At 62.4% G+C, this 23,338-nt stretch overlaps 2 protein-coding genes across 5 annotated transcripts in view; one reads left to right on the top strand and one right to left on the bottom strand.

Moving 5' to 3' along the window:
- Positions 1–6,392: 6,392 nt before the first annotated feature.
- DDX39A (DExD-box helicase 39A) lies at positions 6,393–15,916 on the top strand. Of its 2 annotated transcripts, XM_074935787.1 has the most exons (11): positions 6,393–6,523; positions 7,942–8,150; positions 8,660–8,787; positions 10,410–10,502; positions 11,006–11,189; positions 11,880–11,998; positions 12,983–13,114; positions 13,651–13,760; positions 13,915–14,059; positions 15,210–15,357; positions 15,758–15,916. In XM_074935787.1, exons 2-11 carry the CDS (start codon positions 7,943–7,945, stop codon positions 15,772–15,774), a joined length of 1,284 nt encoding a protein of 427 aa, XP_074791888.1. In that variant the 5' UTR covers positions 6,393–6,523; position 7,942; the 3' UTR covers positions 15,775–15,916. The 2 variants fall into 2 exon arrangements, with proteins under 2 accessions (XP_074791888.1, XP_074791889.1); XM_074935788.1 differs by lacking the exon at positions 6,393–6,523 and having other exon boundaries at positions 8,112–8,252.
- Positions 15,917–17,207: 1,291 nt separating this feature from the next.
- ADGRE5 (adhesion G protein-coupled receptor E5) overlaps positions 17,208–23,338 on the bottom strand; it is a 42,039-nt gene continuing 35,908 nt past the window's right edge. For 2 of the 3 annotated variants that reach the window (XM_074934741.1, XM_074934743.1), the window contains exons 13-23: positions 23,088–23,262; positions 22,671–22,787; positions 22,199–22,422; positions 21,811–21,972; positions 20,768–20,959; positions 20,078–20,298; positions 19,624–19,690; positions 19,251–19,342; positions 18,726–18,894; positions 17,929–18,018; positions 17,208–17,484 (exon numbers count right to left, since the gene is read on the bottom strand). In XM_074934741.1, coding sequence (XP_074790842.1) covers positions 17,449–17,484; positions 17,929–18,018; positions 18,726–18,894; positions 19,251–19,342; positions 19,624–19,690; positions 20,078–20,298; positions 20,768–20,959; positions 21,811–21,972; positions 22,199–22,422; positions 22,671–22,787; positions 23,088–23,262 — 1,545 coding nt within the window. In that variant the 3' untranslated portion in view covers positions 17,208–17,448. The remainder of the gene's footprint in view (positions 17,485–17,928; positions 18,019–18,725; positions 18,895–19,250; positions 19,343–19,623; positions 19,691–20,077; positions 20,299–20,767; positions 20,960–21,810; positions 21,973–22,198; positions 22,423–22,670; positions 22,788–23,087; positions 23,263–23,338) is intronic. The other variant, XM_074934742.1, reaches the window with a different exon arrangement.

Below are 23,338 nucleotides of genomic sequence, written 5' to 3'. Positions count from 1 at the left end.
CTGCCCTCTGCCTCGGTTTTCCCTCCCATCCCTTGTCTTTTTCGACCAGAACCTCTCTGTGGCCAGTGCTGTCTCCCACTATGTGTCTGTGCAGCTCCTGGCACAATGGGGCTATTGCAGTCAATTATACACTCCCGTGACCGTTGTGTGTGAGCGCCTTACACTTTTAACATACTCCCTGGCAAAGAACTTTGTTAATGCAGAGTTCAGCCAACCTCCACCCTCTGAAAACCCAGGAATTGAGAGTTCATCCATTCCTAGATGCCAAGGCCAGGGGGAACCGTTGTGATCAACTGACTCCCTGTACAACGCAGGCCAGAAAACTTCCCCAAAGCAATTTCTTTGGAACGAGAAATCTTTAAACAAAAGTCATCCTGATCATCTAATTGCCAGTGATGGAGGATCCCACACGCCCATACAACCTTAACTCTGCCCCGGCGTGGCCAGAAGTCCCTGGCTGCTCTCCGGCTGCATTCACTGAACTGGGTGCAGCTGCCCTGAAGGGTGAAGGGATTAGCTGGAGCTGCTTGTCAGAACTGTGATTGTGATATGAGGAGAGCCGGGGGTGTCTGAGCCCCACCCCCATGCGTGAGATCAAAGGAAAGGGGCGCACATGCTGTGTGAAGGAGCCAGAAAGCCCGGCTTTGGCCCAGAGTTCTGTAAGACACAGAGAGGCTAAGTGACTTGCAGACAGACATGCAGGGAGCCTGTAGCAAAGCAGGGAACTAAACCCATGGACCCCACGTCCAGGGTCAGCACCATAACCACTGGGCAGGTTCTGTGCAGCACCCAGCACAGTGGGGTCCTGATCTGGCCTGGGGCGACTGCAGTTCCAATGACACGCTGGAAAGTGTCTGAAGCAGGGGCTGGTTTTATGTCATGTCCCTACAGCCCCTGGCACGAGGGGCCCAGTGAGTGCCACTACAGGGTACAGCACAGTCAGGATTAATACACAGAGCCCAGCATTTCCCACTCTTCCTCTGCTCCGTGGTGTAACCCACCTGCGCGGCTTTCTCTTCAAAGGATCCCGCTAGCTCCCAGCACCAAGTCGTCCGAGCTGGTCAAGCCATAGGGCACTGTGCCAAGGGGAGGGGGGTGGTGCCTCCACGCAAAGTTTCAGTGACAGACAGCGCTTGTGGGCATGTAGCCGCCCTGCTGCAGCGTGTGTCTGCCCAGCTCTGAGCGGAGCACCTCGCTCTGGCTCCCACTCTCATTGGGTCATCTTCAGGTTTGGTCCTTTTTTCAAATGTGATTTGTTTGTGTGATTGTAGCCATTTATGGACTTACAGCATTCAGCGATCATCCACCTATCCATCCCCAGGCATGCTCTCTTTCTCTCCCCATAGTATCTATCTGTCCATCCCCACACACCCCTCTCATCTAATCTATCTATCCCCATCCACCCCCTCTATCTATCTATCCCCATATACTCCTCTCATCTAATCTATCTTTCTATCCATCCCCATACACCCCTCTTTCTAGCTATCCCCATATAACCCCTCTATTTACTCTATCGATCCCCATATATCCCCTCTATCCACCCCCATACACCCCTCTCATCTAATCTATCTCTCCCATACATCCCTCTATCTGTCCATCCCCATACACCCATCTCATCTAATCTATCTATCTATCCATCCCCATACACCCCTCTATCTATCTATCCCATACATCTATCTATCCCCATGCACCCCTGTATCTATCCCCATACATCTATCTATCTGTCCATCCCCAAGCACCCTGCTCATCTATCTATCTATCTATCTATTTCTCTATCTCTCTATCTATCTATCCCCATACACTCCTCTATCTATCCCCATATACCCCCCATCTAATGTATCTATTGATCTATCGCCATACACCCCATCTATCTATCTATCTATCTAGCTAGCTATCTATCTCCTTGGTATCTAGGCACTAGCATCAGAGCACCAGGTCTCCTTGTGCAAAGCATCCCCATGGACACCAGAGTTGTAACTTTTCCTAGCGCCGCAGCGCCCCCTGCTGGCCAGTCCCCCCCACTGCGGGGCCCACCATTTACGCCTTTTCTTTCTAACCCACTGGGTTTCCGGGTTTATTTTGTTTAATTTCAGGTGTAACCCTTCTGCCAGGCCAAGTTGATAGCAGCAAGGGCCGGGTTCAGTACACAGGGGTTCCCTCTCATCAAAGCAAATACAAAACTGGCTCGAGCCCCCACCCAGTGACCTGGGAAAATCTTACACACCCCCTGGGCGCCTCGAAGAGGCAATACTTCCCCTCTCGCAAGCACGGAGTCTCGGTGTAGTAGAGAATCTTTAATTACATGAGGTAAACGACATCAGCATTAAATTGGGAAAACACCACAACTAGTGTTCATTAACCAAACCATGAGCAAAGACCCACCCCAGAAAATTGGGCCACATCCTTTCCCTCGGGTTCTTGAGTCCCAGAACCCCAAATGTCTCTTGAGTCCAGCAATCCTCAAATCACCCAAAATCCAAAAAGTCCAGCCCCAGAGTTCAAAAGTTCATCTGCAGAGTGTTACTCCCCAGTCTGGCTAAAATGTGCCTGTGTGTGGGGGAAAGAGGTAAGGGGTACCTTACGTGTCCTGAAGCTGACTGCCCCACAGGGCTCTGCTCTGCTACGCTGTCTCACGAACGGCTCCGCTCCACCACGACCGGCTCCACTCTGCACAGCTCGCCGTCTCACGAACAGCTCTGCTCAGCTTGCCGTCTCGCGACCGGCTCCGCTCCACCACGACCGGCTCCGCTCCACCACGACCGGCTCCGCTCTGCACAGCTCGCCGTCTCACGAACAGCTCTGCTCAGCTCGCTGTCTCACGAACGGCTCCGCTCCACCACGAGCGGCTCCGCTCGGCACAGCTCGCTGTCTCACGAACAGCTCTGCTCAGCTCGCTGTCTCACGAACGGCTCCGCTCCACCACGAGCGGCTCCGCTCGGCACAGCTCGCTGTCTCACGAACAGCTCGGCTCAGCTCGCCGTCTCACGAACACACCGCTGTCTCACGAACGGCTCCGCTCCACCACGACCGGCTCCCTCTGCACAGCTCGCCGTCTCACGAACAGCTCTGCTCAGCTCGCCGTCTCACGAACGGCTCCGCTCCACCACGACCGGCTCCGCTCGGCACAGCTCGCCATCTCACGAACAGCTCGGCTCAGCTCGCCGTCTCACGATCACACCGCTGTCTCACGAACGGCTCCACTCTGCACAGCTCGCCGTCCCACGAACAGCTCTGCTCAGCTCGCCGTCTCGCGAACGGCTCCGCTCTGCACAGCTCGCCGTCTCATGAACAGCACCACTGCACTCTAGATCTTCCGGCTCCCCACTACTTGACACAGTGCTCAGTGATTTCAGCTCTTAGTGATTTCAGCTCTCAGTGATTTCAGCTCATAGTAGTGGGGGGCCTTAGTGCTGGTGCACCATAAGGCCAAAGTGAATGCAGCACAGTACCTGTAGCAAGACTCTTAATAGACCCAAAATTAGCTCTGACATTCCACAGTGGAGAGAGACAGAGGTGCAATTGGTGCTTCAGGCCCTCACAAAGGGGCCCACACCACCAGGTACTAATACCTGTCTCAAGTCTCTCTCCCTTCACAGAGTTTTGGAACCCATGTCCCTTGCCTAGCGAGTGCTACTCAGTTGATGGTGAGTCCCTCCATCATAACAAAAGGCCAAGTACAGTTCCCAGCACAGTTCCCATAATCAGGGTAATAACAATTTACTCTTCCCGCCCCAATAACAGAGACACTGGGGATCCCACAACAGCCAAAGTGACCATTTGGGCAGTTATGGCCTCATTCCACCAGATGTCAGGGTGGAGCCCATCCTGACTCTGCTTACACAGGGCAACAAGTGAGGTGCTGGGGGCTAAGGCCCTGCCCCCCCGCAGTGGCGCTGGACGGGCCTGGAAATGGCTCCGGGCGAAGGTGCAACGCCCAGCGGGGTGAGACCTATGCTGTTGGGGTACGTGTAGCTTGTCGGGTGCAGGGTGGCTGTAGCCGCGTTGGTCCCAGGATATTAGAGAGCCAAGGTGGGTGAGGTCACAGCGCCCAGCCGGCCACTGCACCGCTGTGGGGCACTGGGGCCCGCACTGACAGCCGGGGGAGCATGCCCCTTACTGAGCCCCGCACCCCACCGCCTGCAGCACAGCGCCCCCTAATGACAACATCCCTTCTCTGCAGATGTATTTAAAGCCTGATGACAGAGCCTAGTTCCTGCTCATCTCACATCCAGAACGAGGCCAGCCTGGGGCTTGGTAGGGTGGAATCATTGTCTGCTTCGTTTGATAACGAATCCCCCCTGTTTACACATTGCCCATCGGTCTGCCATATGCCCAGCATTCCTGCGTGGGGGGGGAGCATATGGGCTTCTGGCACAGAGAGTCGCCAGCTGGGCTCCCACCCACGAGGCTGCAGCAAGGACACCATCAAATTAATGCAGGCCACTTGGGATCTACATTGCTCACAAAGCCCCAGGGTGTTACCAGGGGGTGCTGCAGATCAGTCCCGGCAGGGCAGGGAGAAAAAAACCAACCAACCAAACAGACAAAAGATAGGTGATTAGCAGCAGGAAAATGATGAATTCCATGGTGGAAATGCTCTGTCTTGCGGTAACTTGGAGAACGGCCCAATACCACAGCTGTGCAGCCCAGGGGGCAGAGGGGAGGGCTGTTTGAGATGAGCACGGCATCATGCCTCACACCACTCTGCTAGAATTCTTTGGGGGATCAATACACATGTGGACAAGGGTGATCCAGTCAGTGGATATAGCATGCTTGTGTAACACTGAAAGACTAGTCGACAGTGGGCAGGATCGAACTTGGGATCTCTCGAGCTAAATGCATAAGCCTCTCCTGCATGAGCTAAAAGCTGCGTGGCCCTTAGCTAAGGCTGTAGAGAAGACTCATTCATCTCTCTCTAAGTGGTCTCGGTGCCACTAGACGGGACAGAACACCACACCCAGGACACGTGTGGGTTACACTTGGACTTGCAGAAGGCCTTTGACAAGGTCCCTCAGCAAAGGTGCTCAAGCAAAGTAAGCAGTGATGGGATAAGTAAGAAGATCCTCTCATGTATTGGTAACTGGTTAAAAGACAGGAAACAAAGGGTAGGAATAAATGGTCTGTTTTGACAATGGAGATGAGTAAACAGCAGGGTCTGTGCCGGGACCAGTGTTGTTTAACATTTCCATTCATGATCTGGAAAAAGGGGTGAACAGTGAGCTGGCAGTTGGGAGATGATATAAAATTACTCAAAACGGTTAAGTCCAAAGCTGACTGCGAAGAGTTACAAAGGGATCTCACAAACCTGGGTGATGGGGCAACAAAATGGCAGATGAAATTCAGTGTTGAGCAGTGTAAAGTAACGCACATTGGAGAACGAAAGCCCCACTGTACATACAAAGTGAGTGGGTCTAAATTAGCTGCTACCATGCAAGAAAGAGATCTTGGAGCCATCGCGGATACTTCTCTGAAAACATCCGTTCAGTTGGCAGTGGCCATCGAAGAAGCGAACACAATGTTGGGAACCATTAGCAAAGGGATAGAAAATAAGCGAGGAAATATCGCAATGCCACGATATAAATCCATGGTCCAGCCACATCTTGAATACTGGGTGCAGCTCTGGTCACCCCGTCTCAGAGAAGATATGTTGAACTGGCACAGGTGCAGAGAAGGGCAACAGATATGATCAGGGGGACGGAACCGCTTCCATACGAGGCGAGATTAAAAAGGCCGGGACCGTTCAGTGTAGAAAAGAGCTGACCGAGGGGGGATATCGACACAGGGGACTATAAAATCAGGAATGGGGTGGAGAGATTGAATATTTGCCCCTTCACGTAACACAGGAACCCGGGGTCACCGGATGAAATTAACGAGCAAACGGAAGGACGGGCTTCTCCGCCAAGAGCTGGGACTGGGCTTGGAGCAGACCCTGGCCGGGTCCATCAATGGCTGCTAGCCAAGGCGGCTGGGTCGGTCCCCTGGCTGCCAGCAGCCCTGCCCATCCCCAGCTAAGGCGCCTGCCCCCCATGGCCCAGCCTGGCCCTTCTGCGCCTCTGAGCCTGGCTGGGAGCTCCTGCCAGCACTCAAGATGGCGTCTCGTTGCCTCCCAGCCCAATGGTGTCTTTCTTTGCCATCAATCAAGATGGCGTCTCACCCCGGGCTTCGCGTGCCCTTTGCACCGCCCGCACTCAGGATGGCAGATCTACCCCCCCAGGAAACCAGTGAAAGAACGCGGTGACTGACAGGCGAGACGACGCAATCAACAGGCCGCTTGGAAAGATCGACAGCTCCACCAGCCAATCAACTGGCAATGCGTCTAACTGCACCGCCTCCTTCCGGCGTCAGGCGGGCTTCGGGCCTGGCGAAGACCAATGAGAATGGAGGGCGCGGCCGGAGTGACGGGGCACCGCCCCAATGGGGGCGGAAACGGAAGGAACGCTCTGTCGTCGCCGGGAGGAGGACAAGCCGCGCGGGAGTCGGAGCCGGAGCGCGGCACCACGTGAGCGGCCTCCGGGAGCGCGAGGTGAGAGCGGCCGGGCGGGGCGGTCACGCGAGCCCGGGGCTTTGCCTGCGGCCTGGTCCGGACCCGGGGTCGGGGGCCTGTTGCGGGCGATGCTCTGGTGTCCCCAAGGCGGCGGCCCCCCCCGCCCCTTCCCCGCTCTGTGTTCCCGGGGTCGGGGTGGCTGGGCTCGATCCCCGACAGGAGCAGCTCTGGGGGGGGGCAAGTTCTGTGCAGGAGTTTCCCCCCCCAGCTCTGCCGGCGCCCCCCACTCCCGACCCGCAGCCCCAGCCCAGCCCTGCCCCCCACCAGCTCTGCCGGTGCCCCCCACTCCCGACCCCCAGCCCTGCCCCCCACCAGCTCTGCCGGTGCCCCCCACTCCCGACCCGCAGCCCCCTGCTCGCCCGGCCCTGGGCTCCCGCCCGCACCTCTACCAGCGCCCCTCACTCCTGACCCACAGCTCCTGATACCTCAGCCCCGGGCTCCCCCCAGCTCTGCCGATGCCCCTCAATCCCGACCCGCAGCCCTTGCTAGCCCAGTCCTGGGCTCTCCCCCCACTTCTACCAGTGCCCCCAATCCCGACCCGCAGCCCCTGCTAGCCCAGCACTGGGCGCGTGTCGTCCCCCCCCCCCAGCTCTGTCGGTGCCCCTCAATGCTGACCCGCAGCCCCCCGCACCTCTACCAGCGCCCCATAATCCTGACCCGCAGCTCCTGATACCTCAGCCCTGGGCTCCCCCCAGTTCTGGCAGTGCCCCTCAATCCCCACCTGCAGCCCCCTGCTAGCCCAGCTTCAGCTCCCCACCAGCTCTGTGGGTTCTCCTCAGTCCCGACCCGCAGCCCCCTGATATCCTAGCCCTGGGCTCTCCCCAGCTCTGCCAGTGCTCCTCAATCCTGACCCGCAGCCCCCTGCTAGCCCGGCCCTGGGCTCCCCCCCGCACTTCTACCACCGCCCCTCAATCCTGACCCACAGCTCCTGATACCTCAGCCCCGGGCTCCCCCCAGCTCTGCCGGTGCCCCTCAATCCCCACCTGCAGCCCCCTGGCAGCCCAGCCTTGTCCCCCTCCGCGCTCTGCCAGTGCCCCTCAATCCTGACCCGCAGCCCCTGCTAGCCCAGCCCTGGGTGCGTGTCTCCCCCCCTCCACCCCCAGCTCTGTCACTGCCCCTCACTGCTGACCCGCAGCCCCCCGCACCTCTACCAGCGCCCCTCAATCCTGACCCACAGCTCCTGATACCTCAGCCCTGGGCTCCCCCCAGCTCTGGCAGTGCCCCTCAATCCCCACCTGCAGCCCCCTGCTAGCCCAGCTTCAGCTCCCCACCAGCTCTGTGGGTTCTCAGTCCCGACCCGCAGCCCCCTGCTACCCCAGCCCTGTTCCCCCTGCCCCTGCTCCGCTGGTGCCCCTCAGTGCGGACCCGCAGCCGCTGAGCGTGTCTGTTCCTCACAGAATGGCTGAGCAGGACGTGGAGAACGAGCTGCTGGATTATGAGGAGGACGAGGAGCCCCAGGTGGTGACGGATGCGGTGCCCCCTCCAGCAAAGAAGGACGTGAAAGGCTCCTACGTGTCCATCCACAGCTCGGGCTTCCGGGATTTCCTGCTCAAACCTGAGCTACTGCGAGCCATCGTGGACTGTGGCTTTGAGCACCCGTCTGAAGGTAGGAGCGGAGCCGAGGCCCCCGGCCCCCAGGAGCGCAACCCCCTTGCCAGCCCGCCTGGGAGGAGCTGCGGGCGGGGGCCGTAGAGAGCGGCGCTGCCTGGTGAGAGCTGCGGGGGGACGGGGGCGTTGGCAAGGGAGTGAGATCCTCGAGATCTGCCCTGCCAAGTGGGGGAAGCAGGGGCTCATCAGGGGGCGCTCTCCCCCACAGTCCATGCTGGCTCCAGTGCAGCACTAGGGGGTGCTGTGCTGCAGGGAGTGGGGTGGGGCTCAGCAGGGGGTGCTCTCCCCAGTGTTGGTCCCAGTGTGGCACTAGGGGGCACTGTGCCCCTGGGAGAGGGGTGGGGCTCAGTACGGGGGCTGACCCTAATGCTCCAGAGCAGGAGGGGGGTGGGGTTTAGTGGGTTAGAGCAGGGGGCTGGGAGTCAGGACTCCTGGGTTCTATCCCCAGCTCTACCTCGTTCTGCTGTGCCCCGTGTAACGGCCGTGCGTCTGCCTTTGCTCCCACAGTGCAGCACGAGTGCATCCCGCAGGCCATCCTGGGCATGGACGTGCTGTGCCAGGCCAAGTCGGGCATGGGCAAGACGGCCGTCTTCGTGCTGGCCACGCTGCAGCAGATCGAGCCGGTGGATGGACAGGTACAGGGTGGGGGCCGGTGTCTGTGTGTGTGTCTGGGCTGTGGGATTTGCTGGGGAGAGGAGCAGGCTTGCCTCCCCGGCCCCCTCGCCTCTCTCTGCCCCACCCCATGTGGGAAGGCACCTGGGGTCACTCGCATGGGTGTGCTGTGGGGTAGACTTGGCAAGGAGAACATGGCACCAGATGCTTCAGAGGGAATGAGCAGAGCAGGGCAATAGCGAGTGATCCATCCCTTGTCCACCAGTCCCAGGTTTAGGGACACCCACTGCGTCCTTGACCATGCTGGCTCATAGCTGTGGCTGGACCTGTACTGCAGGAACTCAACTCATTCATTTCTGAGCCCACGTGTACTTTTGGCCACCTCTTGCTTGCGCTGTTGCTCGTTAAGCAAATGAGGGCCGTGCGTGGTTCACAGCGAAGGGGGTTAACCCTGGGAACGGACGCCAGGGCAGGGCTGGATTCTCCGAGTCTCGATGCTTTGCACGCGAGCCGCCGTGGGGAAGGTGCCTTAGCTTGATGCGCTGTTGGGCTGAGTACAGGGGTGAGTGGAGGCCAGTCCCTGGCCGTGCTACAGGAGGTTGGGGTTAGACAGGCCCCTCTGGCCTGCAGCTCCTGGGAAGTGGATCCCTGGGAGGCTGGTTCTGGGCCTGCCCCTGGGGGGGACTTTGGGGTGCTGCTGACGCAGTGGGAGAATCCAGTGTGGCCAGAGCCGTGTGTTTCTCTGGCCCAGGCTAGCCTCGGAGTCCAGGACAGGCTGTTGCTGAGAAGCATCCCTTCTGCCTTCAATCTGACTATGGGCTGGGGGGGGAGGCCAGGGGTCCCTGGTGGGGGTCACACTGGGCTGTGGGGCTGGCACCACCCCACCGATGCTGGAGGGATCCCCGGAGCAGGTGGGGACCGGGCAGCAGCAGGGAGACTGCTGCGGTGCTGATCCGAGAGCTGGCGAACTCGCTGCATGTGAGCGCCCTGAAGCGCGGCCCTGGGCCCTCGCTGACCCAGCTGGATGTGCCTCAGGAGCCTGCTGCCCCACGGCCATACCCTGCTGCCCCCAGCACTGCAGGGAGCATGGGGCTTTGCTCACTCCTGGCTGGGGATGGGCCTGCCTGGGCGCTGCTGCCATGTGTCTGGATCTCCAGTGGCTCCGCTGCCTCGGGGGGCTGGCTCAGAGCCTCCAGCTTGGCACTGGGCTGGTGCTGGGATACCCCCTGTGGGCTGGATCCTGCCCCAGGACAGCCTCCCAGCGGGCCGTAGCCGCATGGGGCTGGCAGCCACCGAACTCTGCTCCGCTGAGCCCGGGCCACTGGGGGCCATGGCCTGCCCCGGATCCATGGGCCAGAGCAATCCTGGCTAGCCGTGGGGCCTGTCCCTGCTGTTGCAGCATTAGCAGCATGGACCCTCGGTGCTCTGGATTAGTCCGGTCTTCATGGGGGTGGGGGGAGCTCTGAAAGCTCAGGGGAAGGGGCAAAGATGGGGCCACCTGTTCTCCAGGATTTGTGGGAGGTGGCAGCTATCCCTGAGGGGATGGGGGAGGGGTGTCCCTGGGTGGGGGCGTCGGGCTGTATCCCAGGGGGGCAGGGCAGGGTCTCTGCTGGGGTGACCCCTTCTCTTCTCCCCCCCGCCCCAGGTGTCGGTGCTGGTGATGTGCCACACGCGGGAGTTGGCATTCCAGATCAGCAAGGAGTACGAACGCTTCTCCAAGTACATGCCCAGCGTCAAGGTGAGCCTGGCCCCCCGGCATCGAGGGGAACCCCCTCCCCCGCGCCCCTGGTGCCCCCGGTGGAGCCACGAGTGTTATTCAGCCTGGCTCCAGTGAGTGAGGAGTGTGGGGAGTATCTCCCCTTCCAGGGGGCTAGACCTTGGAGACACAGCCCCACCCCCCACAGCGTGAGCCGCTCAGCAGCTGCCCGTATGACTGTGTTGAGGGCCTGAAGCTTGGAAGCTGCAAGGGTGGGTCTCTGTCTCCTCTGTGCTCATGTGGGAGACCCAGAGAGTGGCTGGGGGTGGGTCAGGACTCCTGGGTTCTCTCCCGGCTCTGGGAGTCAGGACTCCTGGGTTCAAGTCTAGGCCCTGCCACTAAACTGCCCTTGGACAAGTCCTGTCCCTCCTGCCTCAGTTTCCCCCCAGTGGGAGTGGAGGGATGCTCCCCTAGCCCCAGGCCTGCCGGGTGCTGGGGGTTCGCTGCCTGGCCACTGACCCTGCTGTTCCCCCGGCCGCCTGCAGGTGGGGGTGTTCTTCGGGGGCCTGTCCATCAAGAAGGATGAGGAGGTGCTGAAGAAGAACTGCCCCCACATCGTGGTGGGGACCCCGGGGCGCATCCTGGCCCTGGTGCGCAACAAGAGCCTCAACCTGCGGAGCGTCAAGCACTTCGTGCTGGACGAGTGCGACAAGATGCTGGAGCAGCTTGGTGAGATGGGGTGGGGGGCGCTAGGGGGTGTGGGGGGGGATCCCCAGAGTGTCCCAACCTGCTTGGGGTACCTGAAGCCTAGGGGCTGTCTGCATCATCTGTCAGGGCTCCTGGGTTCTAATCCAAGCCCTGGGAGGGGAGTGGGGCCTAGTGGTTAGACCAGGGGAGACTGGGGGGTGGGGGGTACGGCCCCTGGGTTCAAGCCCCGCTCCCCTCCCAGCGCTGGGAATACATGACAGGGTCTGAACCTTCTCCAGCTGCCTGGGTGGCGAGCGTCTCCTTTCTCTGGGGCAGGGATGGCGCCAGCTGGTTCTGCCCTAGGGACCCTGCCAGCATCAGGGCTGGAGCTGCCTGATGCCAGGTGCTGCCCAGTCCTGGGGGCCCAGCTGTGTGTCCCTGGGTCCTGCTGGTCTGAAGGCCAGGCCTGTGTGTCTGGGGTGTGACCCCAGGCCGGGGGGCGGGGTGCAGACACCTGGCGGGGAGCAAGGGGGAGGCTGCCTGCAGGGGAGTGGGATCAGACAGTCTGGGATTAAGTCACCGGTTGCAGGGAGCGACTTGGGGGATTGGGGGGGGCTGGAGCTTTCACCCCAGCGGGCTGGTTCTGGGCCTCGTTCCCAGGGCTGGACCTCTGGGGGTTAAACACGAGGCCCCCACAGCTGTCTCCAGTACAGTGACCCTCCCTCCCCACAGACATGCGGCGGGACGTGCAGGAGATCTTCCGGCTGACACCCCACGAGAAGCAGTGCATGATGTTCAGCGCCACCCTCAGCAAGGAGATCCGGCCGGTGTGCCGCAAGTTCATGCAGGATGTGAGTCCTCAGGACCCCACCCCCACCCCCCGGCCTGGCCCATCACCCCTCACCCCGTGCCACCCCGCGTGGGCCTGGCCCTGCCCTCCCAGCCCATCACCCCTCCCCCCCTGCCACAAAGCCTGCCCCCGGCCCATCACCCCTCGTGGGCCTGCCCCTCAGCCCTGCCCCCCCCCCCCCCAGCCTCTCATCCCCTGCTGCCCTGCCCCCTCCGGCCCCTCACCCCTCGTGGGCCTGCTCCTCGGCCCGGCCCATCGCCCCTCTTGGGTCTGCCCCCCCGGCCCATCGCCCTTCTTGGGCCCTGCCCCTCACCTGCTGTCACCTGGCCCGCTCCCCTGCCCCTCACCCCCTGTGGCCCAGCCTGTCCCCCTGCCCCTCACCCCTCGTGGGCCTGGTCCCTCCCCAGCCTGGCCAGGAAAGGTGCCCTCGATCCCCGGCTGGCCTCAGCGCTGAGCAGCCCTAAGCCTCTGGGCCTGGCCACCAGCAACTCACCCAGCACCTGCTGGCTTGATGGGGGCACCCAGCCAGGTCCCCTGCTCTGGGCAGGAGGCAGCATGGTGGGGGGCCAGCTGGTCTGGGGTTCCTGGCCCCCTCACGCAGGGTCCCTGGGACCCCAGCGTTGTGTGGGAGGGTCTGCTGTGGAAAAGCCTTCCCACCACTCTGGGTGCTGCCCCAGGCCCTGGCACAGCGAGGTTTGGCAGCCCTATGCCCCTGGCACGTCCATAGCCGGGGTGAGGCAGGCCCTGCTGTAGGGGTGTTGCTGACCCATGCTGGAGGTGGAGCTTTGACTCCCTCTAGTGGCTGGGTGGTGTGGGGAGGGTAAGGGTCTACTATGGCTGCTGTCGAAGGGAGCTTCTCCCCCAGCTCAAGTGGCGGAGCCCCTGCTCTCAGTGCTGGGTTCAAACCGGGGGTTGGCTCACGGAGAGCTGGGTTGAAGCCTCTTTGGCAGTGAGGGGGTGTCACTGAGCTGCTCCCTCCCCCCAGCCCATGGAGGTCTTCGTGGATGACGAGACCAAGCTGACGCTGCACGGCCTGCAGCAGTATTACGTCAAGCTGAAGGACAGCGAGAAGAACCGCAAGCTCTTTGACCTGCTCGATGTGCTGGAGTTCAACCAGGTGTGTGGGGGGGGGGGGAGACACGCCTGGGTCCCGTCCCCAGCTCTGGGAGGGGAGTGTGGGACTGGGAGCAGGACTCCTGCGTTCTGGCTGGCTGTGACGCCAGGGCCAGGCTGTGGATCCTTGCCAGAGCCACCCACAGCGCTAGGCCCCTGGGAGAGCCAGGAGGGGGAGGAGCCTTGCTTGGTTGGGGGGGGGGGGGGGGGTTAGAGCTTGCTCAGTCTCCTCTGGCTGCACTCTGTGTGTGTGGGAGGGGGGGAGGGGCAGTGACACCCCCCAGATGGGAGACCAGGGCAAGATGGGCCCTTTGGACTCCACTGCAGAAGGGGTGAGGCCTGTAGATGGCTGGGCAGAGGGGGGCAGGAGCAGGATTGACCTGGGGGGGTCTGATTCCAGGCAAGATCTGGGGGGTGGGCCGGGCTGGGGTTGAACAGCTGGTGTCCTGTCCCCCCCCCACCTCCTGTGCTGATGGGGTGGGGGCAGGGAGGAGGTGGAGCTGTCGGGTGCTGGGTGCTAACCCTCCGCCCCTCCCCCAGGTGGTGATCTTCGTCAAGTCGGTGCAGCGCTGCATGGCCCTGGCCCAGCTGCTGGTGGAGCAGAACTTCCCGGCCATCGCCATCCACCGGGGCATGTCGCAGGAGGAGAGGTGGGTGCTGGGCACCGGAGGGGCTGGGCAGGGCCTGGCCTGGCCTGGCGAGTCTCGTTGACCTGATTTCTGCTGGCACCAGGCTCTGGGAGGGGAGCAGGGCCTAGTGGTTGGAGCAGGGCTGGGGTCTCAGGTGTGATTTTCCCCCCCCCAGGCTGTCCCGGTACCAGCAGTTCAAGGATTTCCAGCGCCGCATCCTGGTGGCCACCAACTTGTTCGGGCGGGGGATGGACATCGAGCGCGTCAACATCGTCTTCAACTACGACATGCCCGAGGACTCGGACACCTACCTGCACCGGGTGAGCTCTGCTGCTGGGGAGAGCCGGGCCTGGCCCGGCACGGGGGGGGCCTGACCCTGCGGCTGCTGGCCCAGGCACATCATGGGCATCGGTGGGGAGCCTCATTGCCCATAGGCTCTGCCCAACACTGGGGGCCCAGCACCCCTGGACCAGCTGCTACTCTGGTATCTGCTGTTACTGGAGCAAGGGGCGCCCTTGCTGACAAGCGGTATGGTCCTGGCTGCCCAGGGATGGGTTTGATCTGGGCCTGTTGTTAAGGAAAAGTTAGCATATGTGACTCCATTTTGGTTTGGGGCCCACCATTGTCTAAAAGCAAGCACATCATGCACCCGGAGGGGTGTTCCTTAGATACTGCATTCCTGTGAAAGCCCCCCCTTGTCTCCGGCCTGTCTCGACTCCTGGTTTCTGTTCTTTGTCTGTTTCTAATTCCCTGCCTCCTGGCCTTGATGTGAGCCTCCCATCCTGATAGGAGAGGCTACTGGTGCATTGCTTTGGGACCATGTTGTGTAGTTGAAGTAATGGTCTAGCACGGGGAATGTACCTAGCAGGGACAGGTGGTAGATAAGGGAAGGGTTTGTCTACTGGCTAAGGTTTCCGATGCACGAGTGCAACATGCTTTGCTAAAAGGTATATAATCTCTGTATAACCTGCATTCGGGGCCCCCTCCTGACTAGCAGGGGGGCACCATGCTCGAGCGTAATTAACTTAGTGTCTCTGGAAACTCTGCAGTTGTGGACTTTGTTCGTGTGCCTCAGCCGAGGCTTGAACTGTGCGTGACCTATCGGGTGTAATTCGTAACACTGTCGGGATGCCTGGCTCTTTAATAATCAGGCAGGGCGGATGCTTGGCAAGTGGCCCCTGCTGATGCCCCCATAGGGTTGGGGGGGCATACCTGGGGGGCCTCAGAGTTGCCTTTGCCCCCCCACCCCCCCGCTGCATCGCCCACGGTGGGTCACAGAACCCCAGCCTCTCCTGGCCCCATGCCCTCCCACACCTGCGCTGGGCTCCCAGGCGGTTGCAGGTTCCTAGGGGGAGGAGCTCCCAGGAGTCCAGTGCCCTGCCAGCCCCATCGTGTTCCTGTCACATGGTGCAGGTGGGCGTGGCTCCTGGAGGCCCCTCCCCACTGATAGCCCCGCCCCGTTCATTACAGGTGGCACGTGCCGGGCGCTTCGGCACCAAGGGCCTGGCCATCACCTTCGTGTCGGACGAGGGCGACGCCAAGATCCTCAACGAGGTGCAGGATCGCTTCGAGGTGAACGTGGCAGAGCTGCCTGAGGAGATCGACATTTCCACGTACAGTACGTACCGGCCGGGGGGCAGCCCTCGGCCCGTCGCCCTCCCCCCAGGGAGCAGCTGTGGGGCTTGGGCCCAAATCTGGTCTTTCTGGGGGACATCACAGCTGGGGAGCCCCATGCCCTCAGGGCGCCCAGGTGCCATGGTGATGGGCCTGTAGATTAGACTCAGCATGGGGTGGGGCTTGTGGAACGGCAGCAGCCACTGGCTCCTCCCCCCATGGCTTCTGCCCCCATGACTCCTAGAGGGAGGATTCTGGTGGCTGCCATGCCAGCTGCTCCGGGGGCCACAGTGGTGGAGCCCCCTAGTGGTGGTGGTGGGGAGTCTGGTCACAGTGAAGAACTGAATGGGGTGAGGGAGCCCTATGGTGGGAGCAGTGGGATTAACAGCCTCTTTCTCTTACAGTTGAACAGAGCCGATAACGGAATCAGACCCCCCTGCCCAGAACCAGCCTGGCTGCTCTTTTTAACCCTTTCTAAGTCAGATCACGGGTATTTCATTTTTTATGCAGTTTTTAAACCTGTAGATGTGTGTGTGACAGTGTCTCAAATAAACTTTTTATTACCAAGTGCCTGTGGTGGGGTTTTAGCTTCTTGATGGGCTTAATGAGATTTTAATTCGTTTTGTGTGTAATGGCCCCCTGCAAGGGAGGTTCTAATTAATTTGGTTTAAATGCCTTATCTGGACTGGCCTGGAAAGTGGCTGCAGCTTTTCACAACAGCTGTGTCCCACCCCAGAGATGGCCGCATCTATCTGTGCGATTAAAAACGGTTTCAGAGTATTACATGTTCTGTCTCCCTGAGACACTGGGAGTCAGGACTCCTGGGTTCTATCCCAGCAACGAGGGGAAGTAGGATGTCGTGTAGGCCATACTCACAGGAGGGGGACGCTATCCTGCAAAGGAGATTTGGGGTTATGGTGGATAATCGGCTGAAGAGGAGCTTCCAAGGCAATGCTGTAGCTAAAGGATGCGTGAAGAGGGGATGCTCAGGTAGGAGTACGGAGGTTATTTTACTATATAGCTGGCCCTGGGCTGAGTGCCACTTAACTAGTGTCCAGTTCTGGTGCCCCCACTTCCAGATAGACGCTGATAAATTGAAGAGAGGCCAGAAGGCCTGCGAGGATGGTGGAAGGATTCGCAAACCTGCCCTGTAGTGACAGACTCCAGAAGCTCAATTTGGTTAGCAAAGAGACAGGGAAGGGGTGACTTGGTCAGTCTACAGGGACTTTGATAATGGGCTCTTCAGTCTAGCAGCCAGAGGGCTGGAAGTGAGACCAAGTCATGCTGGAAATCAGCAGGGAGGGTAAATTAAGCACTGGGACAGCTTCCCCCGGGCTGTCACTGGCCTTTTCCCAATGGAGCTGGGATGTTCTGCTCTCAATGGAGCAGGAATTAATCCAGGAAGGGCGCGGGCCTGTTCTGCAGCTGGTTGGACTCAGGGGATCACAGGGGGCCCAGCTGCCCTTAGAACGTGTAACAGGGTTAGAGCAGCAGGGGCTGGGAGTCAGGACTCCTGGGTTCTCTCCAGCTGCCACACATGTGGCTCCTCAAAGCAGCTGTTTTTGTCACAAACTTAATATTTTAATAACTTTAAAAAGATCATTTTAAAAAAGTGACACCCGTGAGACACAGACAGCTGAGCCCCGGGGGCCGCCGCTTGCCTCCTTCGGCTCAGGCCGTGTGGTACCGTCATGGAAGCCAAGGGCAGTGGCTGATGCTGCAGACCCTGGGTGGAGGGTTCATCACCGCCGGCTGGGCTCATCTCCACTGCACGCACTCGGCCCAGCCCATCGTGGTGCTGCAGGCGGGGACAGGGAACCGTTCGTACCAAAGGGAAAGGCGCCCCCGGGTGGCCAGAGTACATCGCGTCGGAGCTGAGCGGCTGCCCCGCTGGCCGCTGCACGCAGGCCTGGGGCTGGCGCGAGTGACCAGCGGGTCGCAGGTTCCACTGGGCAACCGTTGAAGCATCTGCGTGCGGCGAGTCCAGGTGCGTGGTGGGGCTCCTGCTCACGGGCCCTGCCAGGCTGGGGGCAGGGGGCCGGGTTTTCTCATGTGCAAAGCTGCGGTGTCCAGAAATGGGCTGAGCGCAAGAGTGCTACAACCCTGACTCCTGCGAAGTCTGGAGCCCCTGCTGGAAAGGGGTGGGGGGGGGGGGAGTTAGAGCAGGACTTAACCCCCCACTCTCCCCTCCCCTCCCCCCAGGCTGGTCACTAGTGGCCCTAAGGCCTCATGGTGAGTCAAAATGACAAATGGGGTCCTGGCTCTCAGCCCCACCCAGCGCTGGGGACAGACCCCAGGGGTCCTGGCTCCTAGATTTCCCCTCCCCTCCCAGTGCTGGGCACAGACCCCAGGGCTCCCAGCCCCTCTCTCTGGCTTCGACTTCCTTCTCAGCCCAGCTCTGCCTCATTTCTCTTCTAACCCCCGCCCCTCCCCCCCCAAACACAGGGAGGAGGCAGTGAGCACTTGCTGGGTGGGGTTTGGCTGTGGGGGCCAGAGCAGGAGGGGAGGGTGGGGCAGGGCTGCAGGGCAGAAGGCTCCTGCGCTGTTGTGGGGCGCGGCCTGGCCCCCCCCTTACCCGTGTGGTGGTCGAGCTGCTGAACTCCGAGTACTTGGCCGGTCCCTTGAGGCCGCCGCACCTCAGCCACCTGCGGTACTCGTCCCTCACCTGGCAGGAGAGAGGAGAGGGCTGGTCACCCCACGGCGCAGGGGAGCTCACAGGGGTGGGGCCTCAGCTGTAGGGAGACAAGGGCCTAGAACTGGCTGGGGGTGGGGGTGGGGGGGAGAGCTCTCAGATACTCCAGCCCCTCACAGCAGAGGGCACTAGGGAGAGCTCCCAGTGGGGGGGAGCCCCCAGCAAGGGGGGGGGGCTCTGGGGTAGGGGTTGAGCACCAGCTGTGGAAGGAGCCCAGGGGTGGGGCGCTGGCTGGTGGGGGGTGCCAGGGGGGCCACTGTGGGGCAGGAGCGCTGGCTGGTGGGGGGTGTCTGGGGGGGCCACTGTGGGGCAGGGGTTGAGTGCTGGGGGCTGCTGAACGCCAACTGTGGGGGTCCCTGTGTGGGGGGCAGTGGGGCAGGGATTGAGCGCCAACTGTGGAAGGAGGCCACGGGTGGGGTGACACTGTGGGGCAGGGAGTGAGGGCTGGCGGTGGGGTGGCTGTTAAGCACCGGCTGGGGGCAGTTGAGCACTGGCTGTGGAAGGAGCCCAGGGGTGGGGTGACACTGTGGGTCAGGGGGTGAGCGCTGGCGGTGGGGTGGCCGTTAAGCACCGGCTGGGGGGCGGTGCTGGGGGCAGCTGAGCGCTGGCTGTGGCAGTGCCCGGGGCGGGAGGGGGGCACTGTGGGGCTGAGGTTGAGCGCCGGCTAGGGGGAGACTGGCCTGTTGCTTGAGCAGACAGTGCAGCAGGAAGATGAAGAGCCCCTGCAGGGTGTTGAGGATGGTGAAGATGTAGGAGACGACCAGGCTGCGCTGGTTGAATTGGAACATGCCGAAGATCCAGGTGGTGCCCAGGATGCAGAGCTGGGCAATGGCCGTGATGGTGAGCACCCTGCGGGGGAGGGGGGGGAACCAGTCACATGGCCCCGCCCCTCAGTCACAGCTCCCCTCCCCTCCCCCCCTTGGGGCCCCACCTCCTAGGGCCCTGCCCGTGTGGCATGTGACTGACATCTCCGACACACAGCCCCCATGTCCCCGGACCGTGCCCCCAGCTCTGCCCTCCCAGCCATAGGGGGTGGGGGAAAATGTTACTCATATGTGGCCCCCTCCCCCATGTTACCCCCTACCCCCCCACACATGGGGGGGGGGATAACATCCTGCTAATTATATCCCCCTCCCGCAACTGGGGTCAGCAGGGCACTGCCAGGGTCTCTGCTGCCCCGGGGGCCGTGCCCGCCTGTCCGCTACCTGAGCTTCTTCAGCTGGCTCATGTCAGGGTTGATGTCCGCGAATTTCAGGGACAGCTTCCAGACGGTGACCACGAAGATCACGGCGTTGACCTGTCAGGGGGCAGGGGAGAGGCTGGTTGGGAGAGGGGCAAGTGTGTCCCAAGGGTTGGGACTATGGGATTTACCAGCTGTGCAGCCCATGGGGCAGCCCCTTGCCTGGGCCTGGGCCGCCCCACTCCCCCTAGTGACCCAGCTCTGCCTCCGGGGTGGGATGGGGGACGACCAGCGAGGGGCCCAGCTGCCCTGGGGCTGGGTGGCCGAGGAAAGAACCGAGGGACAGCCGACAGCCAGACCCTCTGGGGCCAGCGCTGGGCTGGGGGAGGGGGGTTTACCGCGATGATGATGCAGATGGGCGCCAGGAAGCTCCAAATGAAGTCATTCTCCAGCGAGAGCCAGCAGCTGTGGGGGGGAGGGACAGATATGGGGGGTTAGTCACTCACCTGCCAGCAGGGGGCACTGTGGGGTGGGGGTCTCCCCAGCACTGGCAGAGTGGGGTAGGGAGACATGCCAGTCCACCCCCACCCCCCCTTGGTGCCTGGGCGCTTCCTTGCATTGTACAAGTGTCCTGGGCTGGGGCCCTGGCCTAAGTGGCAGGCGGGTGCCCCCTCCCTCACGCTGGCCTCACCCACCCCAGAGGGGGCCCGGCCCACCCCTCCCCTCCCCTGGTGGGCCCAGATGGCTGCAGCCCACCCGGCTGAGCCGCTCCTCTCCCCGTGTGCTGCCCTGTCCCCCACGAGCCCCTGGCCGCGAGCAGGGGGCCTGCCCCGCCCCAGCCCGGTGACTCACTGGCGCTCCGTGCCGTAGCCCTTGTGGTAGGTGGCGGCCGAGAGGCCCACGACGAGGGCCGGCACGCCGTAGCCCAGCAGGAACATGTAATGGCGCCGGAGGCCGTGGGGGGTGAAGACCTGAACCACCAGCAGGTAGAGCTCGGCGCCCTCCAGGCACATCCAGCAGAAGGCGGCCAGGAAGAAGTAGTGCAGGAGCCCGGCCACCACGCCGCACACCACCTGTAGCCAAGGGGGTGCGGGCACGTCAGGGCTGGGCTCCCGGCTGCTCCAGCCCCAGCCCAGCGGGGGGCGCTGTAGGGAGCGGGGCAGGAGCACTGGCTGTGGGGGGAGCTCCCGGCTATTTCAGCCCCAGATGCTGGCGGGGCACTGTGGGAAGCAAGGCAGGACTGCTGGCTGTGGGGGTAGCTCCTGGCTTCTCCCGCCCCAGCCTGTGCCAGCAGGGGGCGCTGTGGGGGAGTGGGGCCCGAGGCTGGCTGTGGGGGGAGCTGCCAGCAGGGGGCGCTGTGGGGAGCGGGGCCCCAGGCTGGCTGGGAGAGGAGCTGCCAGCAGGGGGCGCAGTGGGGAGTGGGGCCCCAGGCTGGCTGGGAGAGGAGCTCCCAGCAGGGGGCGCTGTGGCGAGTGGGGCCCCAGACTGGCTCAGGGGGTGCTGTGGGGAGCGGGGCCCCAGGCTGGCGGGGGGGCCGGGTACCCTGTTGCCGGTGCTGGAGGAGCCGGTGAGGAAGACGGCGTAGGCGATGAAGAGCGCCAGGCAGAGGTGCAGGTGGATTGTGGTGCGGGGGCCCTTGAGGGCGCGGCAGAAGAGGAAGGTGACGATGGAGAGCAGCAGGCACAGCAGCGAGATCACCAGCCCCACCTTGGTGATGATGTCCAGGGTCCAGTCCTGTGCCAGGGGGTGGGGTGGGGGGGATTAGTCTGGGTCCCCGTGTCCCCCCCCCCCCCCCCCCCCCCGCAAGGCTGGGTTTCAGGGTACAGCTGGGCTAGCCTGTCGGCCTCGCTCTGGGCCAGGGTTGGGAGAGCCCCCTAGTGGCGACACCGGGCAGCCTGCGGGAACCACAGTGTCTGGCTGGGTCCAGCAGCCCAGATGGAGTCGATGCTGCCCAGCCTGCCCCTCCCCGGGCTGACCCACAGCCCCAGAGCCATGGGGGCTCTAAGGTCACCACCAACCAAGGGGGAATCCCTGGCACCGATCCCTGCACGACGGGGGTGCCAGAAAGTGCGAGGGGCTGGGCTGTTCCCCTGTAGCAGAGAGCAGAGCGCCCCCAACTGGCGGATGGAAGCCCCTGCCCGGGGGGAGCTGCTTTTATACCAGACGGATGCGCTTGTGGCAAAGGGCTGCAGCTCAGGACTCCTGGGTTCTATTCCAGCTCTGGGAGGGGAGCAGGGGGGCTGGGGGGGGGTCCGTTCCCAGCTCCGATGTCACCTCCCTGTGTCTCCTTGAGTGAGGCATTTAACCCCTCCCTGCCTCTGTGCGATGGGGATGGGGACCGCTCTGTCCTGCAATGCAATGGGGTGAGCCGGCCAGGCTGGGGGGCACGTCGGTCGCCGCTATCTGGGGAGTCTCCCTGAGCCCGTGGCTGCTTTTGCCCCTGATCGGATCCAGGGCCCGGCCTGCTGGTGGGGAACGGGTTTACTCAGGCAGGGAATCTGGAGTGACTCCTGCTCCGCCGGGGAGGATTGAGGGGAAGAGCAGAACCAGCCCAGCCCTGAGGCCCCAGCGAGGGCCACGCTTACCTCCAGCTCGTAGAAGGCCATGAGCACGGCGAAGCTGGTCAGGTGGCTGCACAGGCAGTGGGTGGTGGTGGCATTCGACTTCTGCAGGTTGCAGCCGTCGGTGTCCCAGCGCCTGGTGCTGGTATTCCAGTAGGCACAGAGGCGGGGCAGGTTGACCTTCTCCTGCGGACAGAGAGACACTTGGTGCAAGGGGGGGGGGAGAACTCCCCAGGCCCCAAGAGGGCAGGTCGAGGGGGCACGAGGGGCTGGGGGCACAGAGCCTCAGTTTGTCCCTGGGTGGGAGGCGGATTCGCCTGCTGCCCGGGGTGGGGGGTGTTACTAGATGGGCCCAGCTCTGCTCCCCCGGCGCCCCAGGCTCCCTCCCCCCATGCGCAGCCCGGAGGCTCACCGGCACCGGGTGGCTGAAGTGGAGTCTGACGGAGAGGTTGAGTGCCTCGGTGTCCTGGTCACCGACGAAGGCCGACACCACTGGAGACAGCACCCGGTAGCTGGGCCGCCCCCGTTCCTGCGCCCACTTCCCCGTCTGGCCGATCTTGTCCCACTCCACCCGCGCAGCACCGTCCAGGATGGGGCTCATCCCCTGGTAGGTCAGCAGCCCGGCCAGGGTGAAGCCTGCGAGAGCCAGAGGAGATGGATGAAATGGGGGGCAGGAGGGGCCCTGGGGCAGACTGGTGCCAGGGGGCGCTGTGCTGCTGGGGGTGCTACCCCCAATGTCTTGGCTGTGCCCCCCCCAATGCCCTGGCCGTGCCCCGTCCCCCTACACACCCCAGCCTGGCACCAGGGGGCGCTGTGCTGCTGCTCCCAATGGTCTGGCCATGCCCATCGCTGTACACACCCCAGCACAGGGGATGACCACATACCTTCATTTTCCTGCCCTGGGGCTCCGGCCCACTTTAATTCCATCTGCGTCTTGCTCTGCTGCAGCGTCACGGTCTCCTGGCTCTGGGCCCCAGCCTTCCTGACCGCCAGCCCCAGCTCTGCAACCACAGCGCCAGCCAGGGCTCACAACAGAGAACATGGACAGGAAGCCTGTAGCTAGGCAAGGTGCTTTCCTGGCTGTGGGGGGAGCTCCCGGCTACTCCAGTCCCAGCCTCTCCCAGCAGGGGGTGCTGTGGGGAGCACTGGCTGGGGGTGGGGGAGCTCCCATCTCCCAGCAGGGGGCACTGGCTGTGGGGGGGAGCTCCCGACTCCCAGCAGGGGGCACTGTGGGGAGGGGGGCGGGAGCACTGGCTGCGGGTGATGAAAGCCCAACGGGGGCCACGTGGCCAGGTGCTGACCTGTGCCGTTGGTGGACGTGATGCTGATCATGCTCTCAGGCAGGGTAAGGGCCAGCAATCTCAGCAGCTTCTCCACTATGGCCATCAGCTCTGTTGCAATCTTGTGTCTCCACTCCATGCTCTCGCTCTGCTGCCCGACTACATTTATCTGCTTCTCCAGAATGTCCAAGAAGCCCTGGCCAAGCAAACGTGGGGGGTGTTGGTGTCACAGTGCCTGAGCCCCCCATCCTCAGATTGCTAGTCCTCCACTG

Source organism: Natator depressus, chromosome 20 (genome assembly GCF_965152275.1).
Source record: "Natator depressus isolate rNatDep1 chromosome 20, rNatDep2.hap1, whole genome shotgun sequence".
Lineage (NCBI taxonomy): Eukaryota > Metazoa > Chordata > Testudines > Cheloniidae > Natator > Natator depressus.
The sequence above is the reverse complement of the archived record's forward strand: the minus strand, read 5'-3'. Positions and strand labels throughout refer to the sequence as shown.

Bases quoted from the DNA above. Each gene is read 5' to 3' on its own strand.
- DDX39A (XM_074935787.1), top strand. From the start codon at position 7,943: ATGGCTGAGCAGGACGTGGAGAACGAGCTGCTGGATTATGAGGAGGAC. The intron at 8,788-10,409 runs GTACAGGGTGGG...CCCCCGCCCCAG, and splicing joins TCGAGCCGGTGGATGGACAG to GTGTCGGTGCTGGTGATGTG. The intron at 11,999-12,982 runs GTGAGTCCTCAG...CCCTCCCCCCAG, and splicing joins GCCGCAAGTTCATGCAGGAT to CCCATGGAGGTCTTCGTGGA.